General features: G+C 35.4%; 1 protein-coding gene across 1 annotated transcript in view; it reads right to left on the minus strand.

Annotated features, from left to right (window-relative positions):
* LOC145664426 (metabotropic glutamate receptor 1-like) overlaps window positions 1–17,964 on the minus strand; it is a 469,806-nt gene extending 451,842 nt beyond the window's left edge. Inside the window, exon 1 of the mRNA XM_081731111.1 lies at window positions 17,066–17,964. Coding sequence (XP_081587237.1) covers window positions 17,066–17,777 — 712 coding nt within the window. The 5' untranslated portion in view covers window positions 17,778–17,964. The remainder of the gene's footprint in view (window positions 1–17,065) is intronic.
* Window positions 17,965–18,248: the final 284 nt, after the last annotated feature.

Raw genomic sequence — 18,248 nt, forward strand, 5'->3', positions numbered from 1 at the left:
ACCAGTACACTAATAGACCTCAAATATTCTAATCAGCGATTCATTCGATTAGTCGCATTATTACGGTTTCAGATAACCAAGCAGGCACTCGACAACATAGCTTAGAATGACCAGAAGTACAACTAAACAAGTGTAAAACCATATGACTTCTCACAACACTGCCTACACTATCCAGTATCCGCTGTCTCAAAAATTAATAAATACGTGCTTGTATAATTATGTAACAGTGGCATCAATGTTAAAAAAAAAGTCACCAAACTTCCAGAGTATCAAACTTTATCATATTTAGACTATTAAACGCTCAAATGTATTAACAAGACACCAGAACAGATTATAGGTACTCAGAACAAAATTAAAGATAAAAACATTTACAGAAATATTTTTCAAATCAACAATTTATTTATCCAGAAAAATTATGACAGCATGGGCGCCCGATGAAAATTTTCTAGGGGACTCAACTCCCTGGTTACTATATACCCTGATATTTTTTATTTGTATTAAGAAATTTAATACATTTTCACTAGCTAGGGGAGCGACCCCCTGCCCCTCCTTCGGGCACACATGAGTGACAGTATACTTTTGTTTCTGTAACATGAAAAATTCCAGTTGATGCAACACAAGTTATGTAATGCTGTTACGGTAAACTACGAAACACTTTTCCTAATTTTTTTTGTTAAGTATTTCAACATTGTGATTCTAATTCTAGCTTCACAAACCACTCGTAGTTGGCTACATTATCATAAGACTTTATACATCTAGCAGCTTTTTGGTTTCGAATAGTTGCACTTTGGAGCGATCTGTTTGCCACGATAGCCAACTAAAGTTTTGTTTGTCACCGAACAAAGTTCAACTATTAACATGGTTCTTTCTCATACATTACCTTGCTTAATGTTGAATTTCCAGGATATCTTCAACTGTAATATCGTATATATCACACCAGAAAACCACACACTAAACAAACAAACAAACAAAAGAAAGAAACAAAACAAAGCACAACACATCCGAACCTACGCGCCATGAATCCTCGCTTCGAACATGTGCTTTTTCTCTCCAATGCGCATGCCCGACACAAGCAACTGACAGGAAAACGGTCTCCTACCATTATTTTAGAAAAACGGTAAACCGTATATTTTTTATGGTAGGAGGCACTTATTTCCACGGTTATTGGTTACAGTGTGTAGTGAAATAGAAATAGACCAAAGAAGAATATACCCTTGAATCATCCGGCCTCTCTGAGTAACCAGGTGTTTCCGAGTATTTGATTTCTCTCGGTTTGTTGAGGCACGAGTTCCGACCATCAGAGTATTACGGGCCATGAATTTCACGGCCCGTTCAATCACTTATCGCAATAGAGAGAAACACTGAAACCAAAAGTTACTGTTTAGCAACTTTGCTAGTATCAACTTCGTGACTAACTTTCGCTGCTTTTCAAGTGAGAATTAAATCAAATGATACGTGTAAGATAACCAAGTGATGAGAAAAAACTTACTTTGCAACCAATTATGCTAAACACAGACAACCAGGACTTTACAAAATATCTATGAAACTAACTAAATAAAATCACTAGGAAATATGACTACAGAAAAAAACGGTAAAAGAAACCTAGAATATGAATTCTGATATATATATATATATATATATATATATATATATATATATATATATATATATATATATATATATATATATTCAGCCATAACGTATAAAAATAAAATTAACCCTAATTTCTCCCGCTTTTGAAGCTGGAAGTGGCAGAGATCTAAAGGAAATCTTCGTTCACGTCTTAAAATTCAGCAGTTGTTTTTAATGAAAATTAATTTATAGGCTTATTGTGATAGACTTTTGAATATTTCGGTTCCATCTTTTACTTTAAATTGCTCAATTGTTCATTATTCTCTACTTATTTTATATTACATTTCTCCCTTTTACTTTCTATGTTCTATAAATCAATACCGAGAATCGTTTGTACTTTTGTTTTGATCCAGAGGGAGTTGGCTACTTCTACGTTTCAATTTGTGAGAACATCTTCAATACTAGAAGATATTACTAATAAGTATCAAGCACCATTTCATTAGTATTCTACTTATGCACTAGAACACGAACAGTGGCTCTTAAGAGTGGATTACTTGATATATGACAATTTTCTTCCCAGTGAGACTGAAGTTTCCTTCACCTAAATATACGTAACGAGGACTACATGTTTTGAAATTAACTTTTTCTTTCACTTGGAAACTAAATGATAGATGTCTGGGAAAGAGATCTAAATACAATTGTTTTGCCAAGATTGACCGCAATAGAGGAGAAAGGATAAAAGATAACAAGAAGTGTGTTTTTTTTGTCAATAGAGTAGAAACAATAAGAGATAGCAAGAAGTGTTTTTGTCAATAGAGTAGAAAAATAAGAGATAGCAAGAAGTATTTTGTCAATAGAGTAGAAACAATAAGAGATAGCAAGAAGTGTTTTTGTCAATAGAGTAGAAACAATAAAAGATAGCAAGAAGTGTTTCTGTCAATAGAGTAGAAACAATAAGAGATAGCAAGAAGTGTTTCTGTCAATAGAGTACAAAAATAAGAGATAGCAAGAAGTGTTTTTGTCAATAGAGTAGAAACAATAAGAGATAGCAAGAAGTGCTTTTGTCAATAGAGTAGAAAAAATAAGATAGCAAAAAGTGTTTCTGACAATACAGTAGAAACAATAAGAGATAGCAAGAGGTGTTTCTGTCAATAGAGTAGAAAAATAAGAGATAGCAAGAAGTGTTTTTGTCAATAGAGTAGAAACAATAAGAGATAGCAAGAAGTGTTTTTGTCAATAGAGTAGAAACAATAAGAGATAGCAAGAAGTGTTTCTGTCAATAGAGTAGAAACAATAAGAGATAGCAAGAAGTGTTTTTGTCAATAGAGTAGAAACAATAAGAGATAGCAAGAAGTGCTTTTGTCAATAGAGTAGAAAAAATAAGATAGCAAAAAGTGTTTCTGACAATAGAGTAGAAACAATAAGAGATAGCAAGAAGTGTTTCTGTCAATAGAGTACAAAAATAAGAGATAGCAAGAAGTGTTTTTGTCAATAGAGTAGAAACAATAAGAGATAGCAAGAAGTGCTTTTGTCAATAGAGTAGAAAAAATAAGATAGCAAAAAGTGTTTCTGACAATAGAGTAGAAACAATAAGAGATAGCAAGAGGTGTTTCTGTCAATAGAGTAGAAACAATAAAAGATAGCAAGAAGTGTTTTTGTCAATAGAGTAGAAAAATAAGAGATAGCAAGAAGTGTTTTTGTCAATAGAGTAGAAACAATAAGAGATAGCATGAAGTGTTTCTGTCAATAGACTAGAAACAATAAAAGATAGCAAGAAGTGTTTCTATCAATAGAGTAGAAACAATAAGAGATAGAAAGAAGTGTTTCTGTCAATAGACTAGAAACAATAAGAGATAGCAAGAAGTGCTTTTGTCAATAGAGTAGAAACAATAAGAGATAGCAAGAAGTGTTTCTGACAATAGAGTAGAAACAATAAGAGATAGCAAGAAGTGTTTCTGTCAATAGAGTAGAAACAATAAAAGATAGCAAGAAGTGTTTCTGTCAATAGAGTAGAAACAATAAGATAACAAGAAGTGATTTCTCATGGATTTGATTCTATCTCCGCCCTTAATTGTCTATTAAAGCGGGAAGTTGTACAACTATAGTGATCGCACGGACTCGTGAAGCTTGGTCTAAATCTTCCACTTTAATATCCAATAGAATGTGAGGATGTGTCCCGGTCAATCCCCACTCATGAAGTTTTGTAACAGTTGTCTGTCGCGCTATACGGAAAACATCTCCTGAGGGTGCAGTGTTTTGGATTGCCGCTATGTTTTACTATTGTTATCGTTATTGTCGTGGTATTACGCTTTTGCTATTATTATTATTATTATTATTATTATTATTATTATTATTATTATTATTATTATTATTATTATTATTATTATTATTATTACTGTTTAATTCGAATAATTCTTACTATTCGTGTTATGGTTGTGTAAGTGCTGTTTTTGGTCGCTCGTTCGCAATATGTTTCAACGTTGGCAACGTTGTTGGTGCACCTCTTTTGTTTCACGTTTTCTCAAATGTGTTTGGAAAGCAGCTCCACGATTCGTACCAAATTATTCCGATGCATCACACGTGATGAAAGGCAGTTCTACGATTGGTGTAGAGCCCAGGCTTCACGAGTGTCACCTATAATGACTTCCGCTTTCTATAATTTAGATATCTACCGTAATATTATTTTGTGAAAGGAAAATAATTTGTTTGTAAATATGGATTTAATTTATTTAATGTTAAAGCTCAGCACATTATTTCATAAGAACTACAGAGAAAAAACTGAAACCCTATTAAATTTTCAATTATCTGTATGTATCTAATTTCCTAATGCGTTTAAAATAATTTTGGTTGTAATTTCAGATACTGCGTATGGTTTCTTGATCGCAACTAATTAGCAAGTAATTATTAATTAATCAAATAATTTAATCATATATTAATTAGCATCCCAACAGTGTAATTAGCGGTTATAAATATTTATCAGCGTTTTTCTTTTTTGATTCAAGCTTAAATCTAAAGTCCCATTAGTTGGAACTCTCCAGTAAAATCTCACTTTGTATAATAGAAAATATAATTTTAACAAAACTTGCTCACCCTTAATCTCATTACTATCAATGAGGGTGATATTATGGAGGTTTCTTAAAGACATTGTTGTCCACTGCAAATATTTATGATAAATTTGAATAAGAATTGTTTCAAAAACTAGTTTTTAATCTGCATACACGAACATTGCATTGTTCTTTATTCATGATCAATTCATAACTTCTATTTGTTAATGCCTCGTCGCAGGTCTAGTGATTAGCTTCCGTGCATTTGATGTATATGACATCCTAGGATCGATTTCCGATTATAGTGATCGCAAGAAGTCGTGAAGCTTCACCTAGATTAACTAATTTCACCACCCAGTAGATTGCGAGGGTGTGTGCCGTTCATCAATCCCCACCCACGTAAGTTTTCCAGTGTTGTTTCTCGCGCAGTGCGAGGAACATCTCCAGAGAGTTCAGTGTTGTCGAATTGGCACTAAATTTCCTTTTTTGTTGTTATTTTTGTCGTCGTGATTGTTGTTGTTGCTATTGTTATTGTTATCGCTTAATTCGAACAATTGTTAGTGCTCATGTTATAGTTCTTTAAGTGTTTTTCTTTGTCGCTCGTTTGCCATGTCTTCTAAGTTTGGTAAAGTTGTCTGTACACGTGTGCTAATTCGCTTTTTCTCAAACATGCGTTCGAAATGCTGCTCCACGAACAGATCACACGTGAGGAAAAGCAGTTCTATGATTTATGTAGAGCCCAAGCTTCACGAGTTGTTGCGGTCACATAAGATAGTAACAAAAGTACTAGAGTAGTTCAGATTCGACTTTAGGCAGTAAGTCTTGTCCTGTAGCTGTAGGTCCTTCTGTTGAAATGGTGTATATACCAAAGAATCAAACATTGATGAATATTACAGGGTGTATCAAAAGTCTGGGACCATAGGCTCACTCCGTTAGAGAAGCGAAGAAATGAAAAGAGAGGAAAGGTCTTAAAAACAGGTGATTTCTATCTAAAATGTTTGTATTTTTCAATCGCACCAGCTGTTTGGGCTTCAAACTGGTAAGGCGCCATCTGTTAAACAAAAAATCAATGTTACCAGTTCATCATGATGTCCTCTGTGACAGCATTGTTGGAAAACAGATTCGAGGTATTCTAGGTTCCCTATATAACAATGTGGACGTCCTCCGTGTCATTTTTGTGCGACGTTACGTACCATTCAAACAGCCTACTGAACTGGAAACATTTTCTCACTTACTATATAGCACCTTACCAATGTGGAGCCCAAACTTCTGATGCGATTGAAGAAATTTCCATATTTTGGATTGAAAACCACGTAAAGGCTGTCCTATAAAGAACGCAGCTTTTGAAATGCCCGCCATTTCTGCTGTAGTAAGTTGGCAACACTGAACGTTACATGATTTTTATCTGTTGTCTTTGTGGTTAGTAGTCACGAAGCGCCCTATAGCGCATGATTGTCATCTGTTTTTTATACAGGTAGGAATGGAGCGTTTCACGACGGAACAGCGTGTTGTCGTAGCGAAAGCTTATTACAAATGTGGTGAATGTTGTGAATTCCTATCCGCACAGAAAACAGATGACGATCATGCGCTACTCGGCGTTCCGTGACTACTAACCACAAAGGCAACTGACGAAAATCATGTAACGTTCAGTGTTGCCAACTTACTAGAGCAGAAATGGCGGGTATTTCAAAAGTTGTGTTCTTTATGAGACACTATTTCTAACAACTTTCCTTTCTGTTTTCCCATATCTTTAGTCATTACGGAATTGGCCTATGACCCCGAACTTTTGATACACTCAGAACATAGTTTGAGCGTTTTCAAGTTAGTAGTGTATTTTTGAAGTGCTTCCCAACTGACTGAGGATGTTTTGCTAAATGGCTAAGACATCGTTTTACAATTATGTTAGACTAGGCTAGATTAGGTTACAATAGGGCACTATATGCTACTACCATTACAGACATTGACTGGTATAAGCTCTTAATGGCTCTTAATCTTATGATAAAAATAAAATGTGTCCTATGTGAGAGAGGTCACGAATTGCTGTAGCCAAAGAGGCATCAAACAAGAAATAATAATTCTTAACTAGTAGGTTTAACATTGGACTAAGAAAGAAGCTAGTCAAGTGCAAATATATGGAGTATTGGACTGTATAGTTGGGAGATTTAAAATTACGGAAGCTAGAGATGAAACATTTAGAGAGCTTCGAAATGTGATGTTGGAGAAAGATGGAGAAGATAAAATGGACGAAGAGAGTGACAAACGTTTTAAAACGGGTAAGAGAGAAGGGAACACTTTAAGCCAGCATCAACCAATTCGATTGGACACCTCTTGCGAAGAAATTACCTTCTTCATAACGCCATCAAAGGAAAGATGGAAGGAAAGCGAGGAATAGGAAGAAGAAGAACACAAGTGATCGATGATTTAAAAAATAGAATAAACCAGCTGAGAATTCTCCAAGTGTATTGTAAGAATGAATTAAAAAGAATTATTTTTTCATATTAACTTCTACAGGCTTTATACTAATTGTTCTATGTACTTTATTATTATACTCATTAAACAATTCTTGTAATATATCTTTTAATTTATAATTTCCTTAAGTACTAAATTTTTCCATATGTTTTGCTTAAGAGTTTTGTTAAAACGTTCTAAAGTATGTTTTTTTTTGTTACGAAGACACATGTTCAAAATGAAGGGCTCAAATTTGAAAAATTCGCAAAATATCATCTCACTATGACTTACGGTTCCCGAGATATAGCTCCTTAAATCTCCCGAAATTCGAACTTCTTTTTGCCAGTATCTCGTGAACGGTAAGCAACGCGAAGAATTCCATCATTTCTTTAGATAGTTTTTGATGCACTATCGAATGAACGGCTTAAAATTGAAAAATTCGCAACTAACACGTACACACACTCACGGAGAGAGAGAGAGAGGGAGAGGGAGGGCGATAATTCAATAACGAACTTACGAACTTTTAAGTTTGTTGAATATTAGGAGTTAAAAGATGAAGCTGAAGATCGAGAAACGTGGAAGAAATATTTCGAGGACCAAACCTCCTAAAATAGAAAGAGAAAACACTGCACAAGTCCTAGGACCTGCCTAACGTAGTAATAATAGTATATGAGACTTCCTAGACCTTCTGGATGTCATATAATTTATTTTGAAGTTCTAAAATTTAGCTATATGGCTGAGCAAAACTACAAAATACACCAACATACCTCACATATCGGCTGGGAAAGCCTGAATTAGTGGATGATGTTCACCACAAATTCACACAGCTTTGGAATTGAACTACAAACCTCGCACCGGAAATGAACAACGCACCGGAAAAGAACAATTTCCCATTAAACCACAGTGGGATGTGGGATAGCAAGCAACGAGACTACGTTCTCTTTGTTTTTGAGTGCATACTCGTGTATTAGTACAAATATCTTTCTACATGTGACAGGTAATTACACATCGAAAATGCTTCACTTCGAAATGGATTTCTCAACATTATATTTGGTTAATTGCACATATACAGAGCGTTCAAAAAGTCTCTACACACCTGAATCGTGGCAAGTCAAAGTCGCATTCAAAGTCACATGAAATAAAATTTTATGCGAAGGTTTGAAACACTGCTATATTATCGTCTTGCGTGAAGTTCCTTTCTTAGATTCTCGTCGGCAAAGTGACGTTGAAGTGATTGTTGCATCTAGTTAGCGGCTCTCTGAAACAAAGGTGTTAACTTTGGAACAATGAATATTCCTGGTTGAACATGTGTTCCGTGAACAAGGTGAGTACAAACAGACAGTCAAAGATAAGTTTGCAGCTAGGTTTCCGGATACACCTGTTCCGAATCGTCGCACTTATCGATAAATTTAGAGACATTGGAACGGTAATGGACTATGATCGAAGTGGTAGACTGTCAGTACTCGATGAAGAAAAAATACTACACATATCGGATGCAATGCAACGTAGCCCCCATAAACCACTTCGAAAACTTGCCCAGGAAGAAGCAATAAGTGTTGGTACGGCACAAAAGGCTGTTCGTAAGAAACTGCATCTTATTCCGTATAAGGTGAGAGCGGTGCAGCAGTTACTTCCTACCGACAGTGTAAAACGAGTACAGTATTGTGAATGGTTTACACGTTTTGTTATGGACAAGTCTGGTGATGTTGTCTCCTCCGGATTTTTACTTCTGGGGTCATGCAAAGAATTCTGTTTATAAAGGAAATCCCTACACGCTACAAGAGCTCGAAACAGCTATTCGAGATTTTGTTCATAGCATTCCACATGAACAACTTGTGAGAGTATTTGAGAACAAGAAGAAACGTGTGCAAGCATGTTTAGAGGCTCATGGGGGACATTTCCAACATTTGCTGTGAAAATGTGTTAAAATATGTGTATATGCTACGCCCTGTACATAGTGCTTTTATGCCATAAAATATAATAATTTTTGAGTAAAATAATTTTCTCGCTGCTTTGAATACGTGAAAATTCAGGTGTATAGAGACTTTTTGAATGCACTGTATAAGACGAAAAATAACTACATTAAGAAGGAAACAAAATCTCTTTTGATAATTACAAATACAGAAATCAGATTTTCTTTTTGTAATTCCATAATTTGACTTAAAAAGGGAAATTTCTAATGATGCCTCCACTTTGTCAACATTACACTTGGATAATTACACATAAAGACGCTTACTGCACCAAAGAGATCAGGTCAAGAATTGCCATAGCTAATGAAGCATATTGAACTTAAGGAGAAGTTGTTCATGGACATTACGGAAGTTAGAGAAGAAATATTTAGAGAGCTTCGAAATGTGGTGTTTGAGGAAGATGGAGAAGATAAAATGGACAGAGAGAGCAACAAACGAAGATGTTTTAATACGGATAGGGGAGAAGAGGACACTTCTAGCCATCATCCTTCGTAGAAAGGCAAATTGGATTGGACACATCTTGCGAAGAAATTGTCTTCTTCACACCGCCACACAAGGAAAGATGGAAGGGAAACGAGGAATGGGAAGAAGAACACAGCTGATAGATGATTTGAAAGATAGGATAAAATATTGGGAGTTAAAAGAGGAAGCTGAAGATCTACAAAAGTGGAAGAAACATTTCCAGGCCAAAATCTAACATTAAAAAAATCCTTATTAGTCCCAGGACGTGCCGAAAGGCAGAATACTTAATAATAATAATAATAATAATAATAATAATAATAATAATAATAATAATAATAATAATAATAATAATAATAATAATAATAATAATAATAATAATAATAATAATAATAATAATTACAAAAAACGAAAGGTAATTGCATTAAAATGAAGATCGAGATACTTCTAAATTTTTCTTCTATGTGTTGGAATACGTGGCGCATAGTAACATTATCAAATGTCACAAAGGTCCTTTAATCGTAAAATATATACAATATATTTTACATATTATGAAAAAGCTAATTGGCAAGTGAAATGAGATTTTTAAAAAATGCAATATTTCAGTTCTTCCAAAAAATATATATTTTTAAAAATTCAAATAAACCTTTTAGATTCCTACACTTCTTGAGGAAAATGTTAACTTTCAGACTCATTATCTTCAATCGGGTTCGGGATCACTATTCTCAATGAGGGTTACGCTAGCTAATCCAGGATTCCTATTCTCAATTAGATTTGTGCTACTTCGGTATCTCGCGCATCGACCTCATTGGGACTCGCGCTGAGCCCGCTCTATGGCAGGCGCTAAACGACGTATTGTTAAAAAGCAAAAATAGTCATTTAACTATCCACTTCACACCTTGTAGTCACAGTTATGTACGTTGAGTTTTTCTTGTTAACGTCAACCGTTTTGAATTCCTGTATTTTTAAAGGAAAATTTTGACTTTCAGTAGAGTACCTACTTTTCAGTAATATTTATTCCAGTAGCATGGTTAATTCGTTGTTCTCTTCAAACTGAAACATGATTTTAAATGTTCTATATGGTTTATGTGTTAATAATGTACTAAGAAAAGAGAAATTTAAGATAACTAGGGATTTTTTGCTCTAATAATTTCTTTCTGAAATTGTTGCACCCCGTGGAACGATTCTGACTACAGGTACTCGAATATAATCTACCTTGTAAAATACTATGGCCTATAGGCAATACGTATGCCAAGTTTCGTTGCAATATCTAAAATAGTTATATGGGTAAACATATTCCTCAATCTTGTTTGAAAATAAAAATAAGATTCAAATTACATTTTCTAATTTCCATTCGCTAAAACAAATGCAACAAATCAATGATGCTATAAAAATATCAGCTAAAACAGCGCTAACTTCTTTTGTTTTATGTATACTCATGAACTGTGGGCCTAATGTACCGACAAACAATATTGATAAACTTTCTTTCTCTTCTACTTTTGCCAAGTAAGTGTGAAAATATATCTTCGCTATCCCAAAACACGTGGGTCCATTTCGAGTCCAAACTTAAAGGGAAGTCATCACCTTATATAATCGAACGCAAACCGGAAAATGTATTTTGTTATAACATCATACCAACTGACATAAGACACGAAAAAATACTTTGAAGCCCACTGAGAAAAATCCTTTATCCGGACAGCGGTAGATTGTACAAATACACAGAGTCCCTATGTTTACTACGGAAATCCATACGGAGCATGCGTTATCCATATGCTATATACTTCTCCCGCTTAGATGTTACATCATGTCGTTGCTGGATTTAACAGTCTTCCGTATATTACATATAAATACGTATGTTACATACATCAATTATAAATGTTACATGTACACTTGTATGTGAGATCCTGACCGTCTATATACAGTTCTTTCGATCGTACGGAAAGTACGCTTATTCGGAACATTTATACGAAAAGTACGAATAAAATATAGTTTTCACTGTAAAATATACGTTTGCTGTAAGTTAAATCCAAAACTACAGGATATACACATGTAACCTACGTTTTTACATACGCTGCATATGTTTTTTCTTCAGTGCAAGTATACAAGTTCTAAGGCATAATTGATGGTAAGTGTGCGTTATACGGTTTGTGCCAAAAGGGTTAATAAAGCCACTTTCTTTAATTTCTGGCTCTTGACTTCAAGTACTATCCTGGTATTTGAGTGGCATGTTTTGAAGGAAGTTAGAGAATTCTTATGTCAGGATGGCTGTTCTTTGAATTCTGAGTGTAATAAGGAATTTTATTCTTATTCTATATTATATAGAATTACCCACCTTTCGTTACTATACAAAATTGCCTACTATCCCCTTTCTAGGAATCGAAATATATGCGAATGCCAAGTGCAAAATGTGTGTAGCTAAAAGTAGAGCGATCTTCACGTGTCACATTGTTAGACAAGGGAATTTATAATTTCATTCCAAATATATTGCAATGTTCTGTAGGTAGAGTCAAAAATAATGTACACGGAAATTTAAACCTTCATCCTTTTATTATAAAAAATGTGTTATATAATCTTTTGCACAAAGTTTAAGAGTTTTCTTTAAGTCTTTTGATCACTGTAAAAATTCTCTCACTGTAGGTTATGAACATTCCTCTTCGGCATACGATGTTGCCTTTGTGTAGAAAGGACGCTTGGTTTTGCCAAAAGCGGTCTCAAACGGGATAGGTTATGCTCCGTAGCTCATAGCAGCTCCGGAAGTAGGTATTAAAAGATATCTCAATAGTCCATGGCGGCTTCGAGAGAAAGTTTTTTCTTTTTTTTAGATGACTGATCAGTACTGGCACTGATAACTTCTTAGTCCCGTCATCCGCTTTTAAGCCGTCCTTTTCAAGGGAGGGCCTGAAGAAGGGTGGCTTTCCGTGCCCCCTTAGTTTCTTCTATAAAGTGTAAAAAATAAATGAAATCTTTGAGTTTTACGTCCTACGTTTATGCCGTTTAGGCTAAAAGAGACGGTGATTATAAGAAATGAATGAAATGGTGGAATGAAGATAGTGGGAGGAAACGGGAGAACCCCGAGAAAATCCACGAGCACGGTGTTTGTCCCCCACAAAGTCCACACGGCGCGAGATGAGATCGAATCAGGGACCCCAAGCACCGGAGGTGAACGCTCTACCACTGAGCCATCGCGCCACCTCCATAAAGAGTAGTTCCCTTCTGTTGTCATATAGCGAAAACATGTGGCTTATAGTACGTGTGGGTATATGGATCCTTGCAATATCTAATACAACATAAATACTTAAGTGATATTTAAGGTAGAAACACGGCTTCAAATGTACGAACAAAATTTTAAAAAAAATGTCCAATCAATCCCAATTTTGTCCCATAAAACTCAATTTTATCAAATAAAACCCCACTTGGCTGTTTTTATTTTAAACTGAGTTTTTTTACAACTCTGATTATCGGGGATCACAAATAGAATATACAGCATATTAGCAGAATCAATTTTTGATGTCACTATATTAAGAGAAGGTAGGCTTAAGTGCGTCTGTCCCTTTCCTACGCCACTGATCTACAATGAGAATTTATGCACATAATAAAATATACAAATTTTGGTATCAGTTCTCACACTTATCAAGCATATAGGCAGCTGTGTTTTATAAAAAGCAATACAAGTCCACTTTTTTTGGTTTTCCACCAGGTTTTAACACTTTATATATAGTTCTTCTAATATCGGAACGCATTACTTTGTGTCAGACGCGAACCAGATTCTGTTATTAGGAGGGGTGCAAGCTTTACTGGTAGGTCCAATACTAAAAGCCACTACATCTATGTAGTATTGAAACGTGTATTATTCTGCACCAGAAAAGACGATAAATAATTCTAAAATACTTACATCTGTATTTTTAGAAAAAAAAATGATAGAACTAGATACGTAGTTTTTATAAGAGAAAGTACAACTGAAGTGTACGATCAAATTTCCATTTCATCATTTCCCTGTTAAACAAGTATACTTTTATTGAAAAACTGCAGAAATGTATGTTGAGTTCGGAAGTTTGGGGTCTCGAACCGGTGGACACCCTTGGGTGCTCCTCTGCTTTGTATGATGATTTATTTTTTCGTTTCCATTTACTATTTCAAATCACAACACTTTAACAGTATTATAACATAACAAACCAAGAAATGGACTATGTATTGACTTCCAGTGTTCGTATGTTCTGTCCCCTATAAAGTAATGCAGAAAGGTATTCATACTTCCCCTCCCCCACAACATTTGTAACCAATAATGGCATATAAACATACAGTAGGCGACTCCCCAAAACAAACGCACGAACTCGTCAGATAGGTAGTAATACCACTTTTCATTCTAAATGTTATGCAGCCCAACACAGCAAGATGTAAAATGGGTTGCATAACCTGCAGGTATATTTTCTCTAAATACTCCAGAAATGAAACTGTTATATGTTTTTGTAGGAGATGAAACAAATATAAGTTTACGTTTAGCAGAAGGGCTTTAAAAACACGTTAAAAAAAAGAAAGAAATTGGATGATGCAAGTACTTATACATAACATAAGGTAATCAAATCTAACCTAACCTAATCTAAACTAATCTAAGCTAACTGAACCTACCTAAACTAACCTATTATTAGTAGAAATAAGCGAAATTATATATATATATGCAAAATTATGTTGGACTCTTACACTAACATAATCTAACATAAACTAACCTATCCTAATCTGAACAGAAATTACCGAAATTGTAACGTTATTTAGAAGAAAAAAATTGTTGGATCCCTTCTGCTAAACATAGGCCCAAATATATGTATTATGATTGCTATTGATAACTTGTAACGTCATCTTCAGATGACAACAAGTTGAAACCTCGCTCGTGTATTGGTAATCAATAGACTCTTTCCAATAGAGTCGTCGAGATGGAGTGATACTGACGCGTGAGTAACTGTGTGTATGTTAATTATTGTGTCTCCTTAGAGTGTTCGGCATATTTTGGTGGAATGTTCAAAATATTCGGATCTTATGAACTGTCTAATAAACTGAATCATATTTTTGGAGGACCATAATATACCCTTACTTCTAAAGTTCAGACTTCTATTTGTGCAATGGAGCTGACTAACATTCTCTGAAACATTTGTACCTTCGAGTTTTCTGTAGAAGAGTTCATATATTGTTTTAAACACTTCTGTTTTGTTTCAATTTACTTGTATTTTGTTTTATCTATGAGTGAATAATTTCATAGCTTTGACTTGAGCACAAGATTTAGTTTTTTCTTTGGTTCATTAGCATTTACTTATGTTTCTGCGAATTGTATTACATCAGCATCCCGATTTGTATACATACTCTCGTACTGGATTCCATCATGACGGGGTAACTGGGCTTATCACTAACATCGTTTTTAGAAAACATTTAATTAAATCATATAATAGATTTCCCTAACTTTTTTACTAAGGTTTAATAATGTAGTACAATCGTCTTCAAGAAAAACTTGACCACCCACATGTCTTTGAAACCTTTCTACTCTTACGCACAGTACAAATAAAATCAAATAAGAGTAGAATTTTTCTTTTGGCCAGTTGAGATCCGTATTTACAGCCAAAGTATCACAATTTCCTACGTACGCTTACAAAAATATGACCTTCTAAAGGAAAGTGAGTGGCCAAGAGTACTTGAACAAGACTGCACATACTTAATAATGACTTAGGGGGCGCGGTAGAGACCTGCACGGGGCGGGCTTGGGCGGGCCGACTCTATTATTTATTTGGACCGGGCCGGGCTTGGGCGGGCCGACACTGATTTCTCTTCAGGTCGGGCCGGGCTGGGGTCGATTAATTGCAATTCTTTAATAATTAATGACATTCGTTAAACGATAATTAGAATAAATGCAAACGTTGAAGAAGTGTGCCCGTGAAAAATGTTACAAAATCAAACTTCGAAAATTTATCGGGCCCGGGCCGGACTTGGTCCAAGAATTTTAAAAAACTTATCGAGCCGGGCCGGGCTCGGGCCGAAAATCTCCAAAACTTTTCGGGGCCGGGCTGGGCCGGGCCTACGTACATTCGGGCTGGATTGGGCTCGGGCCGAAAAATTCGGCCCGTGCAGGTCTCTAGGGCGCGGTTTCTCAGTCGTAGAGCGTTCACCTCCGGTGCTTGGAGTCCCTGGTTCGATCCCAGCTCGTTCCGTGTGGACTTTGTGGTGGACAAACACCGTGCTCGTGGGTATTCTCGGGGTTCTCCCGTTTCCTCCCACTTTCTTCATTCTATTTCACTCATCTCTCACCATCACCGTCTCCTTTAGCATAATCGGCATAATCGTGGGACGTAAAACTTAAAGGTTTCGTTTCATTTTCATTTTAATAATGATTTATTGTAATCTCAATTACTATGCCATGGCAAATTGGAGAGAACTGGCGTGTTCAGTGCTGAAAGGAATTTTTGGCAATTTTGGACGTGCTTCATCTTTAAGATCTCTACCTAAATTTCCTTTCGGTACTTAAAAGGTTCATGGTTAGATATTGTGAATAGCTCTTATGGTGTTAAACAAACAATGTTAACTTTTTATGTAAGTACTTAAGCGTACTGTGTAAGTTGTTGCTCATGGTCTATATATATTTCAAAAATAATTTCAGTATCATGCAAATAACGCCGAAAAGATTTCGTTCGAACCCAGGACACCGATCACTAATTCTAGTCATTGAAGTATGATTGCACTTGCATTTCTTTCCAGTTTAGTACGAGTTTTAAAATCTAAATTGCACGCTGGATTACACAAAACAAAGCATTTATGTTATTTTCGTGCATTTTTCTATCTGCCCATCAAGGTAGTTGTTCGCAAAGTATTGCTGAGTTGAGTTGATTTTGAGTTTAATGTCCTTTTCAGCAGCGAGGCTATATGAGACGTGGACCTATTGATTAACTTTATTAACTTGGAATCCGAACCACATGAGCTCCCGCCGAGAATCGAACCGCAAAGTATTGCATCAAAGTATGCTTAATTTACAGATTTTAATCAACTTAATGTTTTATATACCTAGATATTATCAATAATCTAATGTAAACAAAATTTTTCATATAAATTTGTTTCCTACACCCTAATACCCAGATAAGCCACCCTAATACCAGTTACAGTAAAAATGATAATGGTAATGAAAAAAAAATCAGTTTTAAATATGGTTCTGGAATGTTCCAGTTTTTCACAACAGACTAATGACCGCCTGGCAGTCCATTTTAAACCATTGGATTACCTTACGTTGTCCAAATTATAGGCTGATGTTTGTAGTAAACGATATCCTAACGCTTACTTGCAACGTGTTCTGATTCAAGCAATGAAACAGCTTTCTCGTGACCAGAGCAGTTGAAATTCCGTATGGCTTCATAAGATGAAGATTCTTAATAGTAAGTTCTTACTTCTTATATAGTATGCTGATCATGGTAAAGATACTTCTTTTTTATTTCTCAGACTAACTGGCCAGTAACGTGTATATTACAGTTTAAAATTATGTTATTTTATATTGAAGTATAACTTTGATAAGTCAATAGGAAAATATAAAGAAATATTACTTACCATCTGTGTTGACAGCAGAAACATAAGTCCAGTTGTGTCTCCGAACAATATCCACCATCACTTGTGCTTGATAGTAGTCAGACGGTACCACTCGCATGAAATAACTAAACCGTGCTTTATCACTTAAGTCTTTACTAGTAGTACTGTATCCGATTTGTGGTATACTAAACAGTTGTAACAGGTTTTGTACTTGAAGCGCGACAGAACTCGAACCGGGACCAATAACTCCGATGATTGGTGTGTGTTGTTTACGTGGTTGTTTCGCCGCTAGGGCAGTACACGTGTCATTAAGCTTTTTCTTTTTATGGTCTTTCACTTCCGGATCGGAAGTAATTGCGTCGCGAATAAATTCAATACTTTGTTCGAGTGCGACGGGCGCGTACCAACACGAGTCCCTGATCTCAACCCCTAACGTAATATTTGGTAATAAGTTAGGATCTTGATTTATAATATCCAAAGTTTGAAAAGTGACTTCAGTTCTTTGTATGCCGTACATTTCGCGCACTTCTCCACAAGCCAAAGAACTACTGCGTTTTTGTTTCGGTTGATAGTGGATAGAGAAAAGAGCACCAATCACAAAGTCACCCTTCATAACTGCTGGGCCTTTGTACCTTGTCTGGTCAGCATTACAGTGTGAGAGAGAAATAAACAAGAAGAAGAAGATGAGCGAGAGAAGTATAGGTGATACTCTTGCTGAGCAAGATCTGTTCATGATGCTGCACTTAAATGCATGTCGAAATATTGTGGCATCAGAGGAGTCAAAGTAGATTTGTTCTCTATAACAATTATTAGACGCATCCCAATACCGTTATTATGTGTATATTCTTCTATTTGTTACTCACAGCGATGCTAAAGCATAGCGCTTCGTTATTAACGTTAACAATGGATGTTGGATTCTTGTCATTACGGTGAGACCTGTAACGAAACAAAAAAGGTAAATTTAATATTGGGTAAGTTAAAAGTGTGTACTATTAACATGTACACAACACAAAACTGAATTGAATAAATGATTGCAGAAGGACGAATTCATTTTGTGTAGTTTTGAGTCATTATTAAAGAAATGCTATTCAAATCCAGGACTGCAGACCTCTCCTGCATTCAACCTATAGATCAATGTTGAAAGTTTACACCGTTGTAACATCTTCGACACCTGCCTCTTTTATATATTAGTTATGTACAGTGT

This window comes from Thermobia domestica, chromosome 1 (assembly GCF_964235325.1).
Source record: "Thermobia domestica chromosome 1, izTheDome1.hap1.1, whole genome shotgun sequence".
Lineage (NCBI taxonomy): Eukaryota > Metazoa > Arthropoda > Insecta > Zygentoma > Lepismatidae > Thermobia > Thermobia domestica.